Below are 19,872 nucleotides of genomic sequence, written 5' to 3'. Positions count from 1 at the left end.
GCCTTCCAATAATCCACATGAAACAAAAAAGGATACAAATGTACAAAAAACTCCTACAAGCAGCTAGGCGGAGAGCTGCAGAATTTAGCTTTTTTTTTTTTTTAAATACTTAAATAATCATGGAATTATTCCAATTCTTGTCCAGTCTCTGCCCGTGTTTCAGCAGTCATTCTGCCCCGATTTCATGATTAAGACGATTATTCTGAGACAGAACGGTTGCTAGGAGCATGCCGTCCTAAAAATCTCATTCAATAGACAGATCGTTAAGAGACAGTGTTAATACCTACCGCAGACTGTCACATCAGGCACAGGCTCCACAGACATCTACACTAATCACCAAGCCCCAGCTTTAACCCCTTTCCGACAAGGCGATTCTACAATCTTTTTCATTTTTGTTCTTGCCATCAAGAGCCATAACTTTTTTTTTTTTTTTTACATTTTTTAGATGTTCAATAGGAGTTGTTTTATTTTTTTTTTGCTGGACGAGTTGTACAAAACAATTCCAAGTGCAGTGAATTTTTAAAAAGATCCCGAAATAATGCCGAATTATTATTCATTTATTTTTTTTTTACAGCATTCATTGTGTGGAATAAAGGACCCGGCTGCATGGATTCTCCAGGTCAGTAAAATTACAGAAATACCAAACTTGTGTGTTTTTTTTTTTTATTTAAGCACTGAAGGAAATTCAGAAATTCATAAAAATAAAAAATAAAAATTTACAGGTGCATCTCACAAAATTAGAATATCATCAAAAAGTTAATTTATTTCAGTTCTTCGATACAAAAAGTGAAATTCATATATTATATAGAGTCATTACAAGTAGAGTGATCTATTTCAAGTGTTTATTCCTTGATTTATTTAATGTTGATGATTATGGCTTACAGCCAATGAAAACACAAAAGTCATTATCTCAGTAAATTTGTATTGAAGAACTGAAATAAATTATTCTAACTTTGTGAGATGAACCTGTAAATAAATAAAAATAAATAAATTTGGTGGCGTCTCATTTTTCAAAGGCCGGAACATTTTCATTTTTACATTCATGGAGCAGTTTGCGGGACTGACTGACGTCATTATTCATCGCATTTGGAAGTCGGCCTGACGATTTGACCGCTTCTCTCTGCATGTTTTGTGCTGCGGTGGCGACCAAACAAAACATGCAATTTTGGCAGTTTAATTTTTTATGGCATTTACCAATCAGGTTACTTAACTTTATATTTTCATAGTCCCAACTTTTACAGACAGAGCAATACCAAATATATGGGTAGTTGTTGTTTTTTTAAATTTCCTAATCTTTGATGTGGTAAAACCAGCAAAGTGAATGAGATTTCAGAAATCTCATGCTACTTATTTTCCCCGAAATCACTAGAAAACACAATTTTTGCTGCAATTTGGAAAAAAATGCAGCAAGAAGATAAGAGATGCAAACGCATTAAACGTACCTTGGAAGTTAAAAGGGGTTGAACAGAACATCCCTTTTAACTAAATTTCTAAATAGATGCCAAAAGTTGGGAGACAATCAGTTATCTGCCACCAAAAAGGATCTGTCTATGGGTAACTGGAGAAGAAAATATATTACTACACAGTGCCAACGTGTAACCCACTATACTTGTCCACTTACCTCCTATGGTACAAGTTAATGACTGGGAAATAGAAAAAACTCCTTTGTTTCCTGCATTTGCCATGATGCCACCAGCAGTTGACAGCCACAAAAAGTACCTAAAAGAAATGGAAATGAGAAGACGTGAGACACAAAAACAATGATCCACCCCTCGCTCTCAGGAAGACCCCCGAGCAACACCGCACAGAAGATCTAGAATAGCCTTAGAAGGAATCCTTTTTATGGGAATGGTCTACATTTCTGGAGCTGCAGAGCAATTTTACTTCTATTTTGTGTAATTGCACATTTTTGGGGGGTTACTGACCCTATAGCACCAATTTCTTAGCTTTACAATACACCAGGTACTAATACCATCGTTCTAACATTTTTCATTTCAAAAATGGTTACTCGGAGATATTTTTCTTAACTTGTAGTATAGAAGCGATCAATGCACTTACTTGATCTGCAAGGTTATTAGCCACATGCTGGATTTCTTTCCTTGCAGCAATGGATTGTGCACACCAGGGCGCATACAGGAAAAACAAGGTGATCTCAGAGTCCTGACGAAGGTGTTCTGCATAGTCAATCTGGCCGAGGTACAGGTCCACCACCGGTGACTGGGTGGGGAAGAAGTGCATGGGCAGCTTTGCTGGCATGATGACATCTTTAGCCCGGCTGGAAACATAAATAAGAAAAATAAGAGAAAAATATCAATATCACCAGGTCCAACATGCAGTATGTACGCATATTGGTAATAAGAGCCTTTTTGGAGGTACTAAATAAAGATTACCTGAAACACGCTAGGCTCTGAGGTGCGTCTAATGAGATACTGCTTTGTAAAAATGTGGCACTGCCTTATCGCTACATTATAAGAAATTCATTAGTAATGACTTGCTTAGTTATGATTGCCGGGCGGGCTCTGCAAAACCGTACAACCATTAAAAGGGGGTTTCCAGCTTTGAGAGCAAAGTCTCCAGTAACTACGTGACTTCAGACTCCTGAATCTTGTGCACACTGTCATGACTCCCCGGTATTGCCACTAGGAGAAAGCGGTCACATCTATGCGGTCAGCGTACGTGAAGTATTCGGCTTCACTCAATTCACCAGATGAGACTAATCGGCACGTGACCACCAGCAATACTGGAAACTATGACAGCGTGCACACCGCATGCTGTCATGATTCAGACGTTTGTGATCACAGTGTGACTGCAGACTTTGCTCTAAAGCCGGACAACCCCCGAGGGTGGTTTACACGTTAATGACCAGGCCAATTTTTACAATTCTGACCACTGTCACTTTATGGAGGTAATAACTCTGGAACGCTTCAACGGATTTGGAGATTGGGTTTTTGTGACATATTGTACCTCACGATATTGGTAAAAAAAAATCGATATGAATGGAGTTTGTGAAAAAAAAATCAGAAATTTGGCGAAAATTTTGCAATTTTCAAAATTTGAATTTTCTTGCCCTTAAATCAGAGAGATATGTCACACAAAATAGTTAATAAATAACATTTCCCACATGTCTACTTTACATCAGCACAATTTTGGAACCAAAATTTTTTTGTTGTTGTTAGGAAGATATAAGGGTTAAAAGTTGACCAGCGATTTCTCATTTTTCCAACAAAATTTACAAAAACATTTTCTTTAGGGACCACATCACATTTGAAGTGACTTAACTTTTTTCACAAAAATGTTACTTTAGACCCAAATTTCTTTATTTTCGCAACGATAACAGGAAAAAAAATGGACCCCAAAATGTGTTGTGTAATTTCTCCTGAGCACATCGACCCCCATATGTGGGGGAAAACCACTGTTTGGGCGCACGGCAGGGCTCGGAAGGGAAGGAGCGCCATTTGAATTTTCGATTGTAAAATTTGCTTGAAAAATTAGCGGACGCTATGTCGCGTTTGGAGAGCCCCTGATGTTCCTAAATAGTGGAAACCCCCCACAAGTGACCCCATTGTGGAAACTACAGTAGATCCCTCAGGGAACTTATCTAGATGTGTGGGGAGCACTTTGAACCCCCTTGGTGCTTCACAGAAGTTTATAACATTGAGCTATAAAAATAAAATTTCCACATTTTTCCCACAAAAATGTTTTTCAGCTCCTGTCAGATTGTTTTTTGTTTTTTTTGCGGAACAAGATGATGTTTTCAGCGGTACCATTTTTATTCACATTTGTCTATTTGATCGCGTTTTATTACATTTTTTGTTTGGTGGTATGATGCTAAAGCATCGTTTTTTATTTATTTATTTTTTACTGTGTTCACTAAAGGGGTTAACTAGTGAGACCGTTTTATAGGTCAGATTGTTCCGGATGCGGCGATACCAAATATGTGTACTTTTGTTTTGTTTGTTTTATACTAATATTTACAGTACAGTATATTTTTATTTTTTGGGAATTATTTTTTTTTTTTACTTTTACACCTTGTCCCACTATGGGGCTTTCATTTTTTGCAGGCTGATCGCTTGCACAACACAGAGATGCAGCAGCAGCATCTCTATGCTATGCAGGCTGTCAGCGCTGCACAGGCAGAAGTTGCTTTGATCCTGCACTGCCCATGATCAAAATATCATCCTGATGCCTGGTGACCCGGATATTGTCATGACAACATTGGGTCACCATGGCAACGACCGGGAATCAGCAGCGCCGGATCCCGGAAACAAGGTAAGAGGGGCGTGCTTACCTCCCCTTGCTCACGGAATGTTTGCGATCAACTTCGATGGCAGCATTTCGTGGGTGTGGGACTGCTCCTGGCACATAGTACCGGATGTCAGCTGTGAGGATCAGCTGACACCCGGCGGCAATCTCCCCGCACAGCTTCTGTGCGGGAGCGATCACATTGTCAGTAATAGTACGTCCCTGGCTCAATAGGCCCTGGGCACAGGGATGTACTATTACTGACAATGTCAGTAAGGGGTTAATTTCTAATGAAATCAGCAGAGAGCCATTGCCATATTTAAGAAGGGGAAACTCAGAGGCACCTTGGATGCTACACGCTGCTCAGATCTGTATGACCTCAGTCTCCTGAACACATCTGTTGCTGCAGAACCTCTTTCTGAAGAGGAATTGTCAGGTTAATCAATAATATTTTTAATGACATATTCAGACTTTGGGTGGAAGTCAGCCGGTCTCCTAAGTATATTGGATTATATGTAAAATATTTAGCACCACTTCTAGTGATAAAATGCGGGAAGGAGGAAAGGTCAAGGCAAGCAACCCCAAGGTGCGATAACAGGAGAATGTCTTCTTGTCTGTGTACACGGATACAGAAAGCACAAGGAGCGATGAGATCCTGCACATACATCCTGCTGATAGAAATCACATTACAGCCATATGGTAAAGAAGATCAGTAGTCACAAACATGGCCCTAGGTGGCCAGTAATGGTATCGCGGTGAATGGCAGATCTATATGTGTTGGGCTGGGTTCACACTAGCGTTTTTACATTGCAATTTTCAATTCCGTTTCAGAAGCAGAAAAACTGAAAACCCTACTGATTGCTACAGGAAAATAAATGAAAGGATCAGTCTGTGTCAGTTCATCTTTGTTACATTCATTTAAAAACACAGGATGCTGGGTTTTTTTTTACTACACACTCAAGTCTACAGTAAATTGATTAAAAAAAAAAAGAAGCCCTAACTTATCAAGATTAGCGCGAAATAGGGGCGAGTGGAGTCAGACAGTCCTCATAATGAATTAGGAGCGTCTGACGAGTGTCTCGCAGCTCCCGCCGACCTTACTCCAGTCCCTGACCGGAGTGACAATTTTGGCACAGAAAACACCACAGTTTGCCATGGATTAGACGAGCTGTGAATTTATGCCCCCACTACACCTCCCCACTCTGCCCATTTTGGCCAAGCAGGGAAAAACTGGTGTAAAAATGCCAAAAGTCACACATTTATGCGGAATTCAAGAGTTGTTTTGCAACTTTTCAAAGCAATTTACACCCAAATTCTGTCGAAATTGCTTTGATGAAGTGGAGCCGAAGTCTTCTATTTAGTGTAAAAAAATAGATAAATAAAAAAAATAAATAAAAACACGAGTGTGAACCTAGACTTATCTGTCACTGTACCGAAGATACAGACCAGGGAGTCTCAGCCCAATATTAGACTTAAAGGTCAAGGTGAAAATTGAAAGATTTCAGCATTTTATTTAATTATAGTGATCTGAAAATGTAAAACACAGCCTGACTGCTGCGTGTGAACTCGAGCCAAGGACTCATTCACATGCCAGTATGTTTGTATAGGTGTTTGGATGCCAAAGCCAGGAGTGGAGCATACAGAGAAAAACTACAAAGACCTGTTGTGTGTTTTGGAAACACTCCTGGTTTTGGCATACAAATACTGGTCAAAAAATACTGATGTGTGAATGAAGCCTTACAGAGGAGGGGGGCACACTTCCTAATGAACAATTATTCCTGGGTATTTGGTTACCTTTATGTTTCCAAATGCTATTGACCTGCAGATATGGGGTTAAACTGCATGTAAATAGTGTTACAATGTTGTCCTCTCACATATGGCTGGAGAAGATGAACTTTATACCTCCCAGAAGTGGTGCTTTCAGTCATAGAGGTGAGCGCGGAGCAGCAGCAGTCACTGCTCACTATACTGTGTCGGCTGTGAGCACTATGATTGACAGCCATCAGTGCAGAGCAAGCTGTCAATCATAGTGCCGGGGCGTGCTCACAGCATAGTGACTGGTCACTCCAGGCACCAATGACTGAAAGCCGGCGGCTCCTGGGAGGTATAAAAGTCTCTCTCCTGGCTGCGGCACTTCCAGTATGGCGGCAGGGCAGCATTGTAGCGCTATTTACAGGCAGATTATCCCTATATCTCTGGGTTAATAGTGTTTGAAGATATGACAGGTTCCCTTTAAGACCTTATACGGATCAGATGTGTTTTTTATTATATCTTGATATGTAAATCCAAAGAGTTAAGAACACTTAATTTTCCTCATGATTGTGTGTAGTGCACAGTATATGGCATTATACCGTATCTGCGCTGTATACGGCACATCAGCTATGTAGTGTGCGGTGTATGAGGACATATGTAATGTGTACGGGGGCAAGGAGTTTGTATGTTCTCCCCGTGTTTGGGTGGGTTTCCTCCGGGTTCTCCGGTTTCCTCCCACACTACAAAGACTGATAGGGAATGCAGATTGTGAGCCCCGATGGGGACAGTGATGATAATGTATGTAAAGCGCTGAGGAATTAATGGTGCTATATAAGTGACCGTAATAAACACTGGTATACGGGCAGGGCTGTATATGAGGAGATATCAATAGCATGTACGTGCTGTATATGGGCAGTACATGTGCAGACACACACAGATATATATATATATATATATATATATATATATATATATATATATATATATATATATATATATATATATATATATATACACACACCAGCTGCGGCCGGGTAGTTACCTGCAGGTGAACCTGAGCGCCACGACCAGGGCGCAGCTCAGCGCGATGGCCCCACACAGCAGCTCCGGCCTCCGGCCCATCAGACACAGCAGCCGCTTAACGTGCAGCCAGGCCGGCCTCTGCATTCCGCTTATAGAGCGGATGGGCGGCCCGAGCCCGCTGGGGGCAGGACGGGGCTTCTCCTCATCACACCCCGGGGCCGCCACCAGCGCGAACCGGGCGCCGCCACGTCTGTCACACAGGACTTCCGCGGCTCAGCCGAACCATGGGCGGGGACCGTGTGCAAAGAGCGGCCGTGTACAGGGAAGCCGAGGCTCCGTCACCCAGTGCTGGTCCCCGCCTCCAACACATCAGCTGCAGGACACGGTCACCCGGCAACGCGCCCCTCAGCTGCACACGTGACCCCGGCAATGTCATCCGTCGCCCCTTCCCGCTGTCATCCGTCGCCCCTTCCCGCTGTGATCTCTCACCCCTTCCCGCTGTGATCAGTCACCCCTTCCCGCTGTGATCCGTCGCCCCTTCCCGCTGTGATCCGTCGCCCCTTCCCGCTGTGATCCGTCGCCCCTTCCCGCTGTGATCCGTCGCCCCTTCCCGCTGTGATCCGTCACCCCTTCCCGCTGTGATCCGTCGCCCCTTCCCGCTGTGATCCGTCGCCCCTTCCCGCTGTGATCCGTCGCCCCTTCCCGCTGTGATCCGTCGCCCCTTCCCGCTGTGATCCGTCGCCCCTTCCCGCTGTGATCCGTCGCCCCTTCCCGCTGTGATCAGTCACCCCTTCCCGCTGTGATCAGTCACCCCTTCCCGCTGTGATCAGTCACCCCTTCCCGCTGTGATCCGTCTCCCCTTCCCGCTGTGATCCGTCGCCCCTTCCCGCTGTGATCCGTCACCCCTTCCCGCTGTGATCCGTCTCCCCTTCCCGCTGTGATCAGTCACCCCTTCACGCTGTGATCCGTCTCCCCTTCCCGCTGTGATCCGTCTCCCCTTCCCGCTGTGATCCGTCTCCCCTTCCCGCTGTGATCCGTCTCCCCTTCCCGCTGTGATCCGTCACCCCTTCACGCTGTGATCCGTCTCCCCTTCCCGCTGTGATCCGTCTCCCCTTCCCGCTGTGATCCGTCTCCCCTTCCCGCTGTGATCCGTCTCCCCTTCCCGCTGTGATCCGTCTCCCCTTCCCGCTGTGATCCCTCACCCCTTCCCGCTGTGATCTCTCACCCCTTCCCGCTGTGATCTCTCACCCCTTCCCGCTGTGATCTCTCACCCCTTCCCGCTGTGATCTCTCACCCCTTCCCGCTGTGATCTCTCACCCCTTCCCGCTGTGATCTCTCACCCCTTCCCGCTGTGATTTCTCACCCCTTCCCGCTTTGAAGGATGCAACCAAACCTCTTCTGGTGCCATTTCCTCTCACACAGAAATAATGCCTGTTGTGAAGCATTCTTTTTCTACTGGCAGTGGTGTAGAGTGGTCTGCTACTATCATGGCCCCCATGATGCTTCATAACGTGCTGCACCCCTAATTGCCCCAAACACTGTGAACCCCTTATCAAGCAATGCTCCCCACAAACAGTGTGACACCCCATAATGCCAAGGTCTAGGCTTCATAGGAGTACCAAGATGGAGGCAACAAGGGCCTTTAGTAGGTTGCCATGATAACCCTTTGTCCTGCTGAGGAGTTATCAGATTTACAGTGCTGGCCAAAAGTATTGGCACCCCTGCAATTCTGTCAGATAATACTCAGTTTCTTCCAGAAAATGATTGCAATCACAAATTCTTTGGTCTTATTATCTTCATTTAATTTGCTTGCAAGGAAAAAACACAAAAGAGAATGAAGCAAAAATCAAATCATTAATCATTTCACACAGAACTCCAAAAATGGGCCGGACAAAAGTATTGGCACCCTCAGCCTAATACTTGGTTGCACAACCTTTAGCCAAAATAACTGCGAACAACCGCTTCCGGTAACCATCAATGAGTTTCTTACAATGCTCTGCTGGAATTGTAGACCATTCTTCTTTGGCAAACTGCTCCAGGTTCCTGATATTTGAAGGGTGCCTTCTCCAAACTGCCATTTTGAGATCTCTCCACGGGTGTTCTATGGGATTCAGGTCTGGACTCATTGCTGGCCACCTTAGAAGTCTCCAGTGCTTTCTCTCAAACCATTTTATAGTGCTTTTGGAAGTGTGTTTTGGGTCATTGTCCTGCTGGAAGACCCATGACCTCTGAGGGAGACCCAGCTTTCTCACACTGGGCCCTACATTATGCTGCAAAATTTGTTGGTAGTCTACAGACTTCATAATGCCATGCACACGGTCAAGCAGTCCAGTGCCAGAGGCAGCAAAGCAACCCCAAAACATCAGGGAACCTCCGCCATGTTTGTCTGTAGGGACAGTGTTCTTTTCTTTGAATGCCTCTTTTTTTCTCCTGTACACTCTATGTTGATGCTTTTTCCCAAAAAGCTCTACTTTTGTCTCATCTGACCAGAGAACATTCTTCCAAAACGTTTTAGGCTTTCTCAGGTAAGTTTTGGCAAACTCCAGCCTGGCTTTTTTATGTCTCGGGGTAAGAAGTGGGGTCTTCCTGGGTATCCTACCATACAGTCCCTTTTCATTCAGACGCCGACGGATAGTACGGGTTGACACTGTTGTACCCTCGGACTGCAGGGCAGCTTGAACTTGTTTGGATGTTAGTCAAGGTTCTTTATCCACCATCCGCACAATCTTGCATTGAAATCTCTCGTCAATTTTTCTTTTCCGTCCACATCTAGGGAGGTTAGCCACAGTGCCATGGGCTTTAAACTTCTTGATGACACTGCGCACGGAAGACACAGGAACATTCAGGTCTTTGGAGATGGACTTGTAGCCTTGAGATTGCTCATGCTTCCTCACAATTTGGTTTCTCAAGTCCTCAGACAGTTCTTTGGTCTTCTTTCTTTTCTCCATGCTCAATGTGGTACACACAAGGGCACAGGACAGAGGTTGAGTCAACTCTAATCCATGTTAACTGTCTGCAAGTGTGATTTAGTTATTGCCAACACCTGTTAGGTGCCACAGGTAAGTTACAGGTGCTGTTAATTACACGAATTAGAGAAGCATCACATGATTTTTCAAAGGGTGCCAATACTTCTGTCCACCCCCTTTTTTAGGTTTGGTGTGGAATTATATACAATTTGGCTTTAGGACAATTCTTTTTGTTTTTTTTCATTGAAGACAAATTAAATGAAGAGAATAATACCAAAGAATTTGTGATTGCAATCATTTTCAGGAAGAAACTGAGTATTATATGACAGAATTTCAGGGGTGCCAATACTTTTGGCCAGCACTGTAGGTGACTTTATACCTGAAGGGGGCCATCATTTTGATTAACCCTTTTACCCCCGAGGGTGGTTTGCATGTTAATGACCGGGCCAATTTTTACAATTATGACCACTGTCACTTTAACTCTGGAACACTTCAACGGATCCCACGGATTCTGAGACTGTTTTTTCGTGACATATTGTACATCATGATAGTGGTAAAATTTCTTCGATATGACTTACGTTTATTTGTGAAAAAATCAGAAATTTGGCGAAAATTTTGCAATTTTCAAAATTTTAATTTTCATGCCCTTAAATCAGAGAGATATTTCACACAAAATAGTTAATAAATAACAGTTCCCACATGTCTACTTTACATCAGCACAATTTTGGAACAAACTTTTTTTTATTAGGAAGCTGTAAGGGTTAAAAGTTGACCGGCGATTTTTCATTTTTCCAACAAAATTTACAAAAACTTTTTTGTAGAGACCACATCACATTTGAAGTGACTTTGAGGGGCCTTTATGACAGAAAATGCCCAAACGTAACACAATTCTAAAAACTGCACCCCTCATGGGGTTCAAAACTACATTTAAGAAGTTTATTAACCCTTCAGGTACTTCACAGGAATTTTTGGAATGTGGAAGAAAAAAATCAACATTTAACTTTTTTAACAAAAATGTTACTTTAGACCCCACAACGGTAACAGGAAGAAATGGACCACAAAACTTGTGCAATTTCTCCTGAGCACGCCAATGCGCCATATGTGAGGGAAAACCACTGTTTGGGCGCACGGCAGGGTTCGGAAGTGAACGTGCGCCATTTGACTTTTTGAAGGTAAAATTTGCTAGAATAATTAGCGGACGCCATGTTGCGTTTGGGGAGCCCCTGATGTGCCTAAACAGTGGAAACCCCCCCAAAAGTGACACCATTTTTTAAACTAGACGACTCAGGGAACTTCTCTAGATGTGTGGTGAGCACCCTGAGCCCCCAGATGCTTCACAGAAGTTTATAACATGGAGCCATGAAAATAAAAAAATCACATTTTTTCCACAAAAATGATCTTTTAGCCCCAAATTTTTTATTTTCACCAGGATAAGAGGAGAAAATGGACCCTAATAACTGTTGTGCAATTTCTCCTGAGTACCCCGATACCCCATATGTGGTGAAAATACACTGTTTGGGGCTCACGGCAGGGCTCAGAAGGGAAGGAGCACTTAGTGACTTTTTGACCGCAAAATTGGCTGGAATCAAGAGCGGATGCCATGTCGCATTTCGGGAGCCCCTGATACGCCTAAAAAGTGGAAACCCCCAAGTGACCCCATTTTGGAAACTAGACCCCTCAAGGATTTTATCAAGGGATATAGTGAACATTTTGAACCCAGAGGTACAACACAGAATTTGATAACATTAGGTCATCATATTGAATAAGTTCTCATTAGTCTTGAGCGCAAGTGCTCACTACTTGAGTTTGCATTGGGTACTCGGGTATGCACCATGTGTCGCGGGTGCTTGAGTGACATGCTCGAGTCCCCACCCCGCATGTTTCACAGTTGTTAGACACCCAAAAAAAAATATGCAGGGATCTCTCTTGCATGGCATGCAATCCCCGCAAGGTTTTTTTTGCCCACGAAGCGTATGGGGCGGAGACTCGAGCATGTCACTCGAGCACCTGCGATACTAGGTGCATACCCAAGCACCCGATGCAAACTCAAGTAGCGAGCACTTGTGCTCAACACTAGTCACCATATTGTCATCATTTTTTTTTCTTTACTTTTGAAAAAATCCCAACCCTAGCACAACCCTAACCCTATCACAGTTCTAGCACAACCATAACACTAGCACAACCCTAACCAAGAGTTTATTTTTTACTCCTTTCCTCGTGCGGTATAATTGATTAGACCGCTTTATTCTTCGGGTCGGTGCGATTACAGCGATACCAGATTCATATCGAGTTTTTATGATTGATAGCTGTCACACACTAAAAAAAACTTTTTTTTTTGCAAAGACTAGTTTTTGCATCGCCATATTTTGAGAGCTATAATTTTTTCATATTTCAGCCGACAGCCATGTGATGGTTTTTTGCAGGACAAGTTGACGTTTTTATTGGTGATATTTTCAGGAACTTGACATTTATTGATCGCTTTCCATTCCGATTTTTGGGAGGCAGAACAAACAAAAAACTACAATTCAGGAATTGTTTTTTTGTTGGGGAGGCGGGGGGGTTATGCCGTTCCGCGTGTAGTAAATTTGATAAGGCAACGTTATTCTTCGGGTCAGTACATTTACAGCGATACTACATTTATATAGTTTTTGGCGCTTTTACACAAAAACTTTTATAGAAAAAATAATTTTTTGTATCGCTTTTCTGAGAGTTATAATTTTTTTATTTTTCGGATGATGGAGCTGTATGGCGGCTTGTTTTTTGCGGGACAAGATGACATTTTCAGCGGTACCTTTTTTATTTACATTCGTCTTTTTGATTGCGTCTTACTCCATTTTTTGTTTGGCGGTATGATGATAAAGCATCGTTTTGTGCTTCGTTTTTTTTTTCACCGTGTTCACTAAAGGGGTTAACTAGTGGGAAAGTTTTATAGGTCGGGTCATTCCATATGTGGCAATACCAAATATATGTACTTTTATTGGTTTCTTTGTTTTTTTCATAATATTTATTTATGGGTACAGTATATATATATATATTTTTTTTTTGATTATTTTTATTTTAAATATTTTTATTTATTTTTTTTACTTTCGGATACTTTTTTTTACTTTTACACTTTGTCCCAGTCTGGGATTTTCATTTTTTGCAGGCTGATCACTTTCATAGCATAGAGATGTAGTCGCATCTCTATGCTATGCTGCATGTCAGCGCTGCACAGGCAGAAGTTACTTTGATCGTGCTCTGCGCATGATCAAAGTAACTTCCTGCTGCCTGGTGACCCAGATGTCGTCATGACGACATTGGACATTGGGTCACCATGACAACTACCAGGACCCGACACAGACAGCGTGCGACGCTGGAGAGGAGGTAAGTAAGCTGCGCTTACCTCCCCTTGCTCCCGGAATGTTGCGATCGAATTCGATCGCAGCATTAAGGGGGTTAATGTGCCGGGATTGGTGTGGCACTGCTCATAGCACCGGGTGTGAGAATCAGCTGACACCCGGCGGTGATCGCGCCCGCACACCCTCTGTTAAGGCCCGATCTCCAAGGCGTAATAATAAGTATCTGGTCCAATAGGTCCAGGGTGCAGATATGTATTATTACGCCTGATGTCAGAAAGGGGTTAAAAAAACTACTGTTGCCGCACTGTCTTGCTGATATCCTCCATAACCCCAAGTGACAGGCACTGCGCTGCCATCGGCATTGCAGTGATGACTGGGGCACAGGCAGACCAGTGTCAGTGTAGCCAGGCAGGAGCCGTGGGTGAGGTAGTCATTTCTTACGCCCCAGCACGTTACATAAAGGTGGGAGTCCTGGCTGGGTGTGTGGACTTGTGCTATGGGGGCGCTACGCCCTTGCAGGCCGCATGTTACTGATGACTTTGGCTGGCCCGGACCAGATGTTGAAGACTTCAATGAGGGAGACCACCATTCAAAAATAAACATTTTAACAATAACTTTGTGGGGATTATGTACAGTAGATAGCGGGTACACAACTTTATGAACGTTTCCTTCTCAATATGGAGCATCTTCACACAGTCTCTGTTCCTTTCTCGTTACTTGTCTGATCTCTATCTCCACTGTTTCACTTTCCTTCACCACAGCCCAGTTGAGTACCACAGTCTAGTTAGCAAGAGTCCAATTCTCAACTCGCGGTGCCACGTCTTCTTTCCTTTCAAGGGGACTATATCACCAGTATGGCCGGTACTTATCTTCTCTGCTACTAACGCTCTCGAACTAACGCCCTGGGTACTCTCTCTTTATCTCATGTACTCTGTCCCGTCTTGACCCGTTACCTCTCTGAGTTATAAACTCTGGGCCGTACTGCTAGGCGTCCTGTCCCAGGACCTGTCTCCGATCAATCACTCCATCCTTCTGTCGCCTCTCTGTTTCTCTTCACTTCAGTTCAGGCTAACCACCGTCTTGGTCTCCCTTCACTTCGGGACACCCACATCATGCGGCACTCCTTACTGTCCAGACCTTAGGTTTAACTCAGACACACACTGGGCCCTAACTGAAGTATTGACAGGAAACTGTCTCTGTATCTTCACCTTAGCCCCTCCCACTCTGGGTTAGTCCCAACCATTTACTATAACTTTCCCTAATACCAACATCATTAACTCATGTCACAGTTCACATTATACAATACACTGTGTTCCAAATTATTATGCAAATAATAATTTCTCAGATTTTCCCAAATTACCTATATGAATTGCAGTCATTGTAATTTTCCAGTCAAATAACTATTAGAGTACAATTGAAAGGTTTTTGTACAAACTGCCTATGATAACAGTATATTTTTAAAAAAATAAAAAACTCAAACTGCACTCAAAATGCATCGGTGTCCATCAACCATCCATCTGGACCATCGAGATCATTTCATGCATGATAATGCCCCGTCTCATGCTGCACATAACACATCTGCATCTCTGGCTGCTATGGGCATAAAAGGGGACAAACTTATGGTGTGGCCCCCATGCTCCCCTGACCTCAACCCCTTTAAGAACCTCTGGAGCATCATCAAAAGGAGTGTCTATGATGGCAGGAAGCAGTTCACATCTAAGCAACAGCTCTGGGAGGGTATTCTGTCCTCATGCAAAACAATTGAAGCAGAAACCATCCAAAACCTGACAAATTCAATGGACGAGAGAGTTCAGAAGCTCCTTTCGAACAAGGGGTCCTATGTGCAAATGTAACATCACCTAGAATAAAGTTTTGAGTTGAAAACTGTTTGATTTCAGTTTATAAGCATTAGCAGGTTATTACAGTTTCAAAAATGACCATTTTTTTGTTCTTTATTAAAATGAAAAGGTTGAAAACTCTGCTGTGCATAATAATTTGGAACATGCATTTTGAGTGCAGTTTGAGTTTTTTATTTTTTTAAAAATATACTGTTATCATAGGCAGTTTGTACAAAAACCTTTCAATTGTACTCTAATAGTTATTTGACTGGAAAATTACAATGACTGCAATTCATATAGGTAATTTGGGAAAATCTGAGAAAATATTATTTGCATAATAATTTGGAACACAGTGTAATATACTTGTTCTTCAAGGGGGAATGTGGACAGACCTTCCATCTTTTTACATCAGTGACTCTGTCATTGCTCACCAGACTGCATACACCTCAGCCATCACGGACAGTGAGCACATACTGAATATAACAATGCGCTGGGACCAACACTATTTTCAACTGTATGCATCATCTGGTGAAGAACTAATTAAAAGCTATTGCGGTGCAGAGAGCCTCTAACTCTCTGCCCCTATATGCAGTATGAGGTCCCCAGAATGAGCATAGCCCCCTGTATACAGTATGAGCCACCCACATAGCCTCCTATATACAGTATGAGCCTCCCACATAGCCCCCCTATATACACTGTGAGCCCTCACATAGCTCCCTATATACAGTGTGAGCCCTCACAGGCCTCCCTATATACAGTAGGAGCTCCCATAGACCTCCTTATATACAGTATGGGCCCCCCATATAGCCTCTCCATATACAATGAGCCTAGCCCCCTGTATACAGTATGAGCCCCTCACATAGCCCCCTATAAACTGTATGAGCCCCCACATAGTCTCCTATATACAGTATGACCCCCATAGGCCTCCCTACATACAGTATGAGCCCCCGCATAGCCCCCCTAATATAGTATAAGCCTCCCACATATCCCCTATATACAGTATGAGCCCCCACATAGGCTCCTATATACAGTATGAGCCCCCATAGGCCTTCCTATATACAGTAGGAGAACCCAACATAGCCCCCATATATAGTATAAGCCTCCTACATAGCCCCCTATATACAGTATGAGCCCTCATACGCCTCCCTTTATACAGTATGAGCCCTTATAGGCCTCCTTATATACAGTATGAGCCCACATAAGCCTCCTTTTATACAGTAGGAGCTACCACATAACCTCCTATACAGTATGAGTCCCTACATAGCCCCCTATATACAGTACATGCCCCCCTATACAGTACAGTGAGCCCCCACATAGCCTCCGTATACACAGTATGAGCCCTCATAGGCCTCCCTGTATACAGTAGGAGCCACCACATAACCTCCTATTTACAGTATAAGCCTCCCACATAGCCCTTATATACAGTATGAGCCCCTACATAGCCCCCTATATACAGTATGAGCCCCCACATAGGCCTCCCTATATACAGTATGAGCCCCCACATAGGCCTCCCTATATACAGTATGAGCCCCCACATAGCCCCCTATATACAGTATGAGCCCCCACATAGGCCTCCCTATATATAGTATGAGCCCCCACATAGGCCTCCCTATATACAGTATGAGCCCCCACATAGCCCCCTATATACAGTATGAGCCCCCACATAGGCCTCCCTATATACAGTATGAGCCCCCACATAGGCCTCCTTTTATACAGTAGGCGCTACCACATAACCTCCTATACAGTATGAGTCCCTACATAGCCCCCTATATACAGTAAGAGCCCCCCTATACAGTACAGTGAGCCCCCACATAGCCTCCGTATACACAGTATGAGCCCTCATAGGCCTCCCTGTACACAGTAAGAGCCACCACATAACCTCCTATATACAGTATAAGCCTCCCACATAGCCCCTATATACAGTATGAGCCCCTACATAGCCCCTATATACAGAGTGAGCCCCCACATAGCCTGCCTATATACAGTAAAGCCCCCATATAGCCTCTCCATACAGAATGAGCATAGCTCCCTGTATACAGTATGAGCCCCTCACATAGCCCCTATATACAGTATGACTATCACAAAGCCTGATCCATATAGTATGAGCCCCCACATAGCCTCCTATATACAGTATGAGCCCCCATAGACCACCCTACATACAGTATGAGCCCTAACATAGCCCCCTAATATAGTATAAGCCTCCCACATAGCACCCTATATACAGTATGAGCCCCAACATAGCCCCCTATACAGTATGAGCCCCCATAGGCCTCCCTATGTACATTATGAGACCCCAACATAGCCCCCATATATAGTATAAGCCCCCCACATAGCCCCTCATATACAGTATGAGCCCCCACATAGCCTCCTATATACAGTATGAGACCCCAACATAGCCCCCATATATAAGCCTCCCACATAGCCCCCTATATACGGTATGAGTCCCTACATAGCCCCCCTATATATAGTGAGCCCCCACATAGCCCCCTAATATAGTATAAGCCTCCCACATAGCCCCCTATATACAGTATGAGCCCCCACATAGCCCCCTCCTATACAGTATGAGCCCCCATAGGCCTCCCTATGTACAGTATGAGACCCCAACATAGGCCCCATATATAGTATAAGCCCACAAATAGCCCGTTATATACAGTATGAGCCCCCACATAGCCTCCTATATACAGTATGAGCCCCCACATAGCCTCCTATATACAGTATGAGCCCCCATAGGCCTCCCTATATACAGTATGAGACCCCAACAGCCCTCATATATAGTATAAGCCTCCCACATAGCCCCCATATACAGTATGAGCCCTCATTGGCCTCCTTATATACAGTAGGAGCCTCCTATATACAGTGAGCCCCCATATAGCCTTCCTATATACAGTATGAGCCCTCATAGGCCTCCCTATGTATAGTATGAGCCCTCATATGCCTGCCTGTATACAGTAGGAGCCACCACATAGCCCCTATATACAGTATGAGCCCCTACAAAGCTCCCTATATACAGTATGAGCCCCCACATAGCCTCCCTATATACAGTATAAGCCCCTCACATAGCCCCCTAATATAGTATAAGCCTCCCACATAGCCCCCTATATACAGTATGAGCCACCACATAGCCCCCTATATACAGTATGAGCCCCCACATAGCCTCCTATATACAATATGAGCACCCATAGGCCTTCCTATGTACAGTATGAGACCCCAATATAGCCCACATGTATAGTATAAGCCTCCCACATAGACCCCTATATAAAGTGAGCCCCCAATTAGGCCTCCCTATATACAGTATGAGCCCTCATAGGCCTCCCTATATACAATATGAGCCCTCATAGGCCTCCTTATATAGAGTAGGAGCCACCACATAACCTCCTATATACAGTATGAGCCCCCTATATACAGTATAAGCCCCAAATATATACAGTACAGTGAGCCCCCACAGTCTCCCTATATACAGCATGAACCCTCATAGGCCTCCCTGTATACAGTAGGAGCCACCACAACCTCCTATATACAGTATAAGCCCCTTATATACAGTATGAGCCCTTACATAGCCCCCTATATACAGTGAGCACCCACATAGCCTCCCTGTATACAGTATGAGCCTTCAAAGGCCTCCCTGTATACAGTATGAGCCACCACATAACCTCCTATAAACAGTATAAGCCTCCCACATAGCCCCTATATAAAGTATGAGCCCCCACATAGGCCTCCCTATATACAGGATGAGCCCCCACATAGGCCTCCATATATACAGTATGAGCCATCACATAACCTCCTATATACAGTATGAGCCCCCCCCTAGCCCCCTCTACATAGTATGAGCCCCCCACATAGCCTCCTATATAGCCTCCCTATATACAGTATGAGCCCCCAAATAGCCCCCCTATGTACAGTAGGAGCCCCCACATAGCCTCTCTATATACAGTATGAGCCCCCCCCTAGCCCCCTCTACATAGTATGAGCCCCCCACATAGCCTCCTATATAGCCTCCCTATATACAGTATGAGCCCCCAAATAGCCCCCCTATGTACAGTAGGAGCCCCCACATAGCCTTCTATATACAGTATGAGCCCCCACATAGCCTTCTATATACATGCAAACATCCCATACACCTATTTAAAAAAAAAAAAAAAAAAAAACATACCTCGCTCTTGTTCCTCGGTGCTCTTCTCTGGTCTGTGCATGTGCCTCGTCCTCCCCCAATGTATTCACTGCTGTCTGCATCCTGAGGATGTGGAAGCGATGACAGGAGGTGGCAGATGAGGGTATGGCGTTGGCCTGTGGGCCATTGCTTCAGCCCTTTGGCTTTCTTGGTCGGCAGGCCACACTTCGCCCAGCTCTGTCATAGACTAATCTGTATATTCCATAAAGGAGTATACACTGCCAGTCCCCCAGCGACACTGAACAGCTGCTTGGAGACCGGCCCGGGGATTGGGGCATATATACAGTCATGTCCAAAAGTGTTGGCACCCTTGAAATTGTTCCAAAAAATGGAGTATTTCTCCCAGAAAATTATTGCAATTACACATGGTTTGTTATACACGTTTATTTCCTTTGTGTGTATTGGAACACAAAAAAAAAACAGAGAAAAAAAGGCAAAATGGGCTGGACAAAATTGTTGGCTCGTTTCCAAAATTGTGGATAAACAACTTTCAAGCATGTGATGCTCATTCAAACTCACCTGTGGCAAGTAGCAGGTGTGGGCAA

General features: G+C 44.1%; 1 protein-coding gene across 2 annotated transcripts in view; it reads right to left on the bottom strand.

The window, feature by feature from the left end:
* The window catches only part of TXNDC11 (thioredoxin domain containing 11), a 48,200-nt gene extending 40,809 nt beyond the window's left edge, over positions 1 to 7,391 (bottom strand). Inside the window, exons 1-3 of one of the 2 annotated variants that reach the window (XM_073647718.1) lie at positions 7,037 to 7,391; positions 2,059 to 2,275; positions 1,622 to 1,719 (exon numbers count right to left, since the gene is read on the bottom strand). In XM_073647718.1, coding sequence (XP_073503819.1) covers positions 1,622 to 1,719; positions 2,059 to 2,275; positions 7,037 to 7,161 — 440 coding nt within the window. In that variant the 5' untranslated portion in view covers positions 7,162 to 7,391. Of the gene's footprint in view, positions 1 to 1,442; positions 1,466 to 1,621; positions 1,720 to 2,058; positions 2,276 to 7,036 lie in introns of those variants that run through there. The other variant, XM_073647719.1, reaches the window with a different exon arrangement.
* Between the last annotated feature and the right edge of the window lie 12,481 nt (positions 7,392 to 19,872).

This window comes from Phyllobates terribilis, unplaced genomic scaffold, assembly GCF_046119375.1.
Source record: "Phyllobates terribilis strain yellow unplaced genomic scaffold, ASM4611937v1 Scaffold_9__5_contigs__length_417890890, whole genome shotgun sequence".
NCBI classification, from domain to species: Eukaryota; Metazoa; Chordata; class Amphibia; order Anura; family Dendrobatidae; genus Phyllobates; species Phyllobates terribilis.
Note: the sequence above shows the minus strand (reverse complement) of the source record. Positions and strands in the feature narration are given on the sequence as shown.